Source organism: Centruroides sculpturatus, unplaced genomic scaffold (genome assembly GCF_000671375.1).
Source record: "Centruroides sculpturatus isolate CEXI.00-Female unplaced genomic scaffold, Cexi_2.0 scaffold651, whole genome shotgun sequence".
NCBI classification, from domain to species: Eukaryota; Metazoa; Arthropoda; class Arachnida; order Scorpiones; family Buthidae; genus Centruroides; species Centruroides sculpturatus.
The window spans coordinates 218,509-227,248 of record NW_019384960.1 but is presented as its reverse complement, the minus strand read 5'-3'; the positions used below and the strand labels follow the sequence as shown (position 1 = coordinate 227,248).

General features: G+C 35.0%; 1 protein-coding gene across 1 annotated transcript in view; it reads right to left on the bottom strand.

Moving 5' to 3' along the window:
* Positions 1-2,368, bottom strand: part of LOC111632427 (zinc finger protein 493-like) — a 35,788-nt gene extending 33,420 nt beyond the window's left edge. The window contains exon 1 of the mRNA XM_023376840.1: positions 2,342-2,368. Coding sequence (XP_023232608.1) covers positions 2,342-2,368 — 27 coding nt within the window. The remainder of the gene's footprint in view (positions 1-2,341) is intronic.
* Positions 2,369-8,740: the final 6,372 nt, after the last annotated feature.

The window sequence follows — 8,740 nt, the reverse complement described above, 5'->3', positions numbered from 1 at the left end:
CCATATTTCGAAACCATGTTGTATCTTTATATTTGTTTAAAAAACTGCAATGTAGCACAGTAATCAACACATGGCATAACTCATTCATTTATTCCAGCTTTTTGTTGAGACGCGTTTCTACACACGTTTCGGGCTCCGTTTTTGCCCCTCCTCAGTCAACTAAAACATATAAAAACTAATTATATACATATTATAACCCGACATATGAATTAAAAAACAACAAAAATAAAAGTATATTTCGTTGGTATATACAAGTAAGACATAACATACCATTTTTTAAATAAATTCCTTCTCTGAATGTATTTTTTTCCCGAACGGGAATCATACTCTAGTCTATATACTTGATTATTTCAGATACCAGGTTGAAGATTTAATCTCACTTCTTCACGCTTCAGACACAGACTGTCTTATTTAAACTTTACTATACTTTGAAGACTATAAAAACAACACAATTAGTGTTGTTTTTATAGTCTTCAACAAAAAGCTGGAATTAGTCAACAAAAAGCTGGAATAAATGAATGAGTTATGCCATGTGTTGATTACTGTGCTACATTGAAGTTTTTTAAACATTAATTTTTTATATTTTATATATATTTAAATATTATAAAATGGAAAAAACTTAAGGGATGAGGGATAAAAACTTACGAGTAACGTCGTCATTAACTCGTTAGCTTATATCTAAATCCATTCTCGATATTAAAGACAGACAGCCCAACGATAATAGTTTATAGTTCTATGAATTTTCAAGCTTTAGTACAATTTGATTCATAATGTACTATAATTGCAAGAACTTCTTGTAAAATCGACTGAAAATCAACATGATTTTTCGTGTAAATCAAATTTAGCAATTGGTGTTTCACCAGATCTATAAATAACAAATATTGTAAGAAAACGCAATAGAATGTATTGCAATAAACTGGTTTTGCAGATGTTGCGGCGCGATTGCTGCATACATAAAAAAAGAAAAACGTGAAAAATTAGAAAAATGATGGAGGATGGAGCTACACACAACAGAGAAGTTAACTAATGCCTACGTCACTCGATCACGTACTGTTCTATGAGCTAGCCTCTCATACATTGAATGAGTAACTAAAATGACGAAATTACAAAAATTTTCCATTTTCATTTTCTTAATTTATGATTCGCTGCGCTAAGTAGCGTTGGGTATCTGAAGCTGACTCGTAACCCCTCAACTCGAAACAAAGAATTAGCTAGAGACGGCGAAAAAGTCGTAACTCATCGAACTGGCTCCACAGTCAGAGAGCGAAATACATAAAATGAAAAAAAAAAACCGTACAGAAAACTTATAGGAAGACTCCTTTATCTGGCGAACTCGACACGCCCAAATCTAGCATTTGCTGCTAGCATGGTTAGCCGTTTCTAATCTAATCCAGGTATCGTTCATTGAAAAATGGCCAAGACAGTACTCTGATACATTCAAGCAACTGTAAATTACGGTCTACACTACGAGGAGTGCTATCAGAAGCTGTGCGCTTATGTAGACTCAGATTGGGCCAGAGATATTAACGACCGGAAGTCTTCATCAGGCAACATGATAATTATAGCGAACAGACCCATCAGCTAGGAATCAAAAAAACAAAAATCTGTTGCGCTTTCGACGATGGAAGCGAAGTACTGTATATGGCCCTATCCGACGTGATCAAGGAAGTAATCCACATGAGAAGGATGCTACGAGAAATGCAATTTGAAAGTTATGTGAATACGCCGACGATAGTTTACTGTGACAGTCAGATCGCTATTCACCTGAGCAAAAACACCGTTCATCATGGGAAAAGTAAACACATTGACATCAGGTATCACTTCTCCCGTGAAGCTCAAGAAAAGGGCGAAATCAGAACAGAATACATCTTTACCACAGAAATGAAGACGGATGTGCTAACGAAAACCCTTCCGAAAAGCAAACATGAAGCAAACGTCAAGCTGCTTGGAATAAACAAAGCCTAGATTAAACCACCTGTAACTATTTACAATAGTGAAGACAGATAACACGATGCATGTGTATGTGTATATGCATGTGTATGTATATATATATATATATATCACAATGGATACGAGAGTGCTTGTAAAGAAAATTATCAAATGATTAGTTTCAGTGTATACGCAGACTCCGGGCACACCAATAGAGAAAGTGTTAAATAGAAAGTTGTGCATGTGACCTTTGCCCTTGAAATCGTCGCGCCCTCTCCTCTGCTATGCGAGAGGTGAGTTGAGTTATGTAAACTCTGCCAAGGGAAGTGGTACTCTGGTCCTGACTGTAATTTTGAACATGTGTTGTACTCTAACGTACATTCCTTTTTAGTTCTCTCATTCTTTATCTTACCTCGACAACACCGTTCATCATATCCATATTATGACAAGAACCATGCTATTGGTCTAGATTAGTGATGTGCCGGATCGTTAAAAATGTATATCCGCGGATACGGATACGGGATACGGATCTCAACTTTCGTATTCAGTCGGCGCCGGTGCGTGTGACCTTGGACCGATAGTTGACGCTTTTGCGTTAATAACGCGACGTGTTTTTGACTTGCACTGCGCGTGTTTTTGTTTATAGTGTGAAAGTGTGCTAAATTAGAATTCACCACAGAGGCAGACAGGATAAAGTAACAAAAGTTGATATAATTTTCCAATTAAGCTATTTCGCGTCTTTATACAGATTCTATTTCGAGGGATTCCAACTTCACGGTATAAACAGTAGCATGCAAAATTACAGCGATAATAATAGTTCGCTGTATCCAAAGCACGTGTACAATACAGATCCCGATCGCGACAATATAACCCGGAACCTTAAAACTAACCTTAAACACTAACTTAACACTAATAACAGAAAAAGGGATAGAATTAAGAAGACAGAAAAAATGGTAGATAAGATAGAAATAGGGATATCTGGGGTTTTGTCCCTTTTTTCGGCTTGTTTCTTTATGCGTACTATTGGGTGGGATAACACACGTCCTTCTCCTATAACTGGCCACTTCTCTTCTACAATAATTAGGATTTTTTCCTTCCACAGTCGTCAATACGACCTTAAAACATGATCTTTTTTCTGAACTTATTTCTGAACTATCCGGTCATTGAAAATACGACTCCCAGTATTCTCACCTCGTCCGTACACTCTGCCGTCCGGTTTACGAATGACCTGCTACGTCACTTCTCTTTTTTCTCCGGCTCCTGTTTACACCTTTGCTCCTCAAATTTCTAGGAACTGCTCATCCCACCCAAGGGACAGGGAATAGATAAGAAAGTTCTAGAAGAAAATAGAACAATAGAACAAAGGGTAGAAAGAAGAAACGAAACTAAACTAAAATTAATATTTACAAAAATATAGCGTACCGCCACAATGGTTTAGCGCAGTGTTTCCCAACCTTTTTTGTGCTATGCCCACCTAAGTCTTTCTAAAATTCTTGTCTCCCTAACATATACAGCGGCTATACGATTAACTTAAACTCTGGACAAGTCCATTTTCGAATTGCCCTCCTTAGCAATCCAATTGCGTCCTGTGGGGCGTGGGTCCCACGTTGGGAAACACTGGTTTGTGGCTAGTGTGACAAGAGATAGCATAGATTACGTTTGTGTTTTTGGAGAGTGTTGAGTTAAATTAAAATAAAAACAATGTCGACAAAAAAGTTTAGTGTAATATGGAAATATTTTACGATAGTAAATGACGAATGTGCTATTGCTACCAATCTTTAAAATTTCATATAAGTAATGAAATTCATTAAGATAAAAGATCCGTTAAAGATCCGCTAAAAAGTAACGGATACGGATACGGACACGGATCTTTTTTTTCTCTCGGATATTCGCGGATACGGATACGGATATCCGGCACATCACTTGTCTAGATTCGACCAATGCTGTCGCGACACGAATCGGCGATGACGTTTTACCGTATTATACAAGACTTTTTTAGCGTGTTTATAGGAATACGATCGCAATTTTTTTCGCCTTGTTATACGAATCAGTATTATATGAACCCGTTTTATACGACTTCATCTAATACGGATTATCCTGCAATTTTTGTCCAATTTAGGTGAAATTTTTGTTATATTCGTTTTAAGTTTTGACAGAAAGCTACTTATTTTGCTGAAATATTAACTACAAAATAAACGTTTTATCTATTTCGGATCTGTGATGGCAATGCGCTCAGTGACGTCAGTGACCACGTGACGTTCATGCTCAACGAGGGAATTTCCCTCAAGTTGCATATTTAAATATTTTGGCAAATGGCCTATTTTAAACTTAACTAAATTCACTTAAATGTTAAACTTCAAAAAAAATATAGCCGAATCGTGTCACTTGTATGCGAAATGTTTTAAGAATTTTTTTCCAAATGACCACGTGACGTTTCATTATCCAATCGGTAGTAACGATCTAATGAGCCCGTTATTTAGAAAGTGTTATCCCTAGATGAAATCTTACATACAGTACGGTACATACAATTAGGGTGGCCGGAAACCCAGCTTTTCACTGGACTGAATACTCTGTTCTCCCTCCTGCATCACTTTGCGCCAAACATCGATTTGTCCTCTTTTTAGGAGTGTGATGAAAAATGTGCATAATTCAGTAGTCATTTCCAATGAATTGAGGAAGCTGGATAACGTTTCTAGATGGCTTATTCCACTTTGACCTAGTGGCACTTTGCCCATTTTCTTCGTTAACAGGCCAAAGAATTACACAAATGTTTACAAATTGGTCACAAGTGTTTATTGGGCGAAAGCACGCAAAAATGAAAGGCAGGTCGTCAGATTAGCTTCTTTGAGATTGGTTGGTTCTGAATCCGCATATTAAAAATTATGTAGATGTATCATAGTCCCAAGATTATCCAATCTTTCAAACCATGACAAATCAGAGAAGCACAAGAAAAGTACTCCAAGAAAAGTACATATCAAACGGTTCTTCCTGTCACAAAAACCATCAAAACAGTTGATGATAACGTTAAGGAAGCCGAGTTACAGCTTTCAGTAAGTATAGTCTGCCACGGTGCAATAAGAACCTTAGTGAGATAAGTGTGAAACATGGGTGTGGAAGTACTCTAGGCAAGATCAAATTGAACAGAACTAAATTCCTACTTCCGCTGAAAAATGTAATTTCACCTGTTTTGAAAATTGAACTTATTGAAGATTTAAAAGATAAAAGGTATGTAATTATTATAGATGAGTCAACTGATGTTTCAACTCAAAAATATTTGTTTCCTTTAGTAAGATTTTTTAGTAATTTAAAACAGCAAATCATCATTGGTTTTTCGGATTAATTCCTGTTCAAAAAGCAACAGGAGAAAATTTATTTAATTTAATTTCAGATGAAATTCATAAATATGGCCAATCTTTAACAAATTGCATTAGTTTTGTTTCGGGTGGTGCATCTAATATGGTAGGATGCAATAATTTTGTATGGTTAGTTCAGGAAAAGGTCATGTATAGTTTATTAATGAATAGGAAAAAACTTAAAAGCATATTCTATTTTTGCGGAAGAAGCAGAACAACAATTTGACACCAAATTTAAAGCAAGAATGATAAAAGAAATGACATTGGATCAGACTAATTATTGCAACTCCAATAGTTCAAGAATTTGAAAGTTTAAATGGCCTTTTTCAACAAATAAAACAAACCCTTATCAGTTTATTTTTGCACTACAGATCTTTAAAAAGTAGACTTTATGATGGTAATTACATGGTATAAGAAAAGTATTTCTAAAGTAGATTTTGGAATGAAATTTTTGAATGAATGTGATAAATACCTGCAAATAAATAATAACAATGAAAAAATCATGCAACAAGTTCTAAGTGTCAAAGAAAGGTGTATACAAATGTAAGAAGCTTTAAATCAACTTCAACAAAGGCTTCCATCGGCAAGAAATTTATTTCAAGATCTAGCGCAATTAAGCCCAAATATAATTTTAAACCAATCTTTATGACCAAAGTTTTCTGAATTACCATTTTTGAATTTAGCACAATACGATTGAAGAGCAATACAGAAAATTACGTTTTGTCAATTGGATGGACGAAGAACAATTTAAGGAATGTGGAATACCCAATGAAACTGAGCTTTTTGTCAAAAAATATTACAAAAACCCCAATTCAAAGAACTTGCGACTTATGCCTTCAATTGCCTAATAAAACCTATTAGCAATGTTACAGTAGAGAGGGAAATAAGGCAAGAAATAGAATGCAACTTTCTCTTCTAGATGCAATTATTTGGATTAGGTCACAACTTTTGTTCTCGTATATATGTTGCAAAGAATTTGTCCCTTCACATAAAATGTTAGAATGTTTTACTTCTGAAAAACTATATTCCCCTGATTCAATTTCTTCCCTTAATCATCAAGATGTGCTTGTTCGGGAAGAAGCATTAATATAATAAAATAGCATTAAGTACAGTAATACTCCGAACTTACGCGATAGGTGGGACAAAGCGTTAACCGCGTAAGTCGAATTCGCGTAAGTCGGGGTATAATTTCGCATATAACTTAAATACATACAAATAATTTTTTATTGGGGCCAGAGACTAAAGAAAACAATAATTTAGAAAAAAATGTTTAATAAAATCTTAGATAATACATATGTATAACAAATTAGGCCTATATTATATTACAATTTTTCACATTTACTTGCTTATTACGCCATAATTTTAACATTGTTTCCATCTCAGCGATAATACCGTGACGTTTACGAATGATGCTTGAATTTAAAGATTGAGCATTTTTCACAGCTTCGAGAATTTTTTCTTTGCCTTTTATAATTGTTCTGACCGACAATTCCGGTAGATCAAACTTCTTTGCCAATTCACAAATTTTCATTTTTGTATCGAAGTCTTTAATAATGGGTACGTTCGTAAAGTCAAACGAGTTAAACGCGTTAGTAACGAATCGTTCGAAAAGTCTAACGAAATAGGAATAACGATGACTTCATTCTCGCTTAACTCGTTCGACTTTACGAACATACCCAATGTTAACTTTACATTCCAAAGATAAAGTTTTTCTTTTCTTGTTTGATGCAGAAGAATTAGTTCTACTTCGTTTGGATGACATAGTAGAGTCTCTCGAGTCTCCGTAGATATAACAAACACAGAAATAAATAACACAAAATAAATTGTAGCTATGTGTGGATTCTGCGCGACACATCCGAACATGTAAGCCGAACAATAGTGTGGGGGGAGTGAGTAATCAAGGGTTGCGTGGCGCTAAAACAAAAGACGAATCGACGAGATTTGAAAATCGCGTAACTCCGGGTTCGCGTAAGTCGGGGTAGCGTAAGTCGGGGTATTACTGTATACTAAAAGTATAATGTATATAAAATATATAATAAATTTTGGCTTTTTTCTGGTTTTTTTAACCTTAGTTGGCAAACTTTAAGGGTTTTTATGAAAGAATAATAAAACATTTAAGTTACAGATATGATTTCTCAGAAAACACCCTTCACTACAAAATGACAAAATTGAGCCTAACAGGTGTCATACTTTTTGAAGAGTTCTGCGATGGAGTGAAGGCATTTAACATACCTGATATTAACATGGATGAATTATACGAAGAGTATGGGTTTGCGGAGCCCATTATAAATTATCATGAGTTGGTCAACAGCAGCTGCGAAGAACGTTGTCTGAAGTTATTTAATAACGGTGACATAGAGATTTCTTTTTAGTGCCTATATGTTCTCCATAGCATGTAGCAAAGCTCAGAAATGAGAGAAATCGTTCGAAAGACTCTGTCAAAGCAGAACTCCAAATATGTAATAACTTCACAGAAGAATGTTCAGTTATGTACAAAACACTTCTTGCCAACAACAAACTACTGAAAATGGCAATAAAAGAACAGAAATATACAAAGGAGACAGCCATGCTCTCAGTATTGTTTTGTTTTTCTTTTGTTTTTTAAATAAAATACTGAATTTTTGTTTTTTTTTCGACATTTGATACTTCAATTATAGTTTTCGACGTTTAATGTTATCACTGATTATTAAACATTCCATACACTTATTTTTCCGTATATTATTTACACATGTGTAAAAAAAGGAAACCACGAGCGTCAACAGGGTTCGCGGGGGTTACCTCCAACAGTTTCCTCCCTTTTAGACATTGAATAATGGCCACCCTACATAAAAGTCATTTTTGTTTTATCAAACTGGAATTAAAAAACATAGAGTAAGAATGGCTTTGTCAAGGGCAGAAGGACAGTATCTCAACGTCAAGCTCGACTCGAAGCTCCTCACAATTCTTCAATATTATTTACTCATAAAGATATTCCGTCATGTTTGGGAAAAGAATTTCCAGTATATTAAAAATATATAAATGAAGGTACAGACTAAAGAAAAACAGAGACTGAAAACTCCCTACGCCATTTATGTTATCGATTTTAAAATTACGTGATAAATTTAAACCAACCACAATATAGTATACAACTGTTCCAAACTCGGTTACAGGGCACCGACATTAAATTATTATAGCGTCGTGTACACCTTATGTCACGGTTTAAATATATTCTTTTAGATTTATATTACAGTAGAACCTCGATTATCCGACCCCTTGGTTAACCGACCGTCCTAGTCGGCAAATTTCAAATGTCCGCAAGTGATGTGGTGCTACAATATTTGGCTATGTCTTGGCTACTTTAATATTATTTTTACGTGTTTTAGCTGGCAACACTCATTCGACCATGAAAGGGAGCCAGTATTTAAACGAGGCTTAATTTTCTAATTTTTAACGATACAATAGCGACGATTATTATTTTA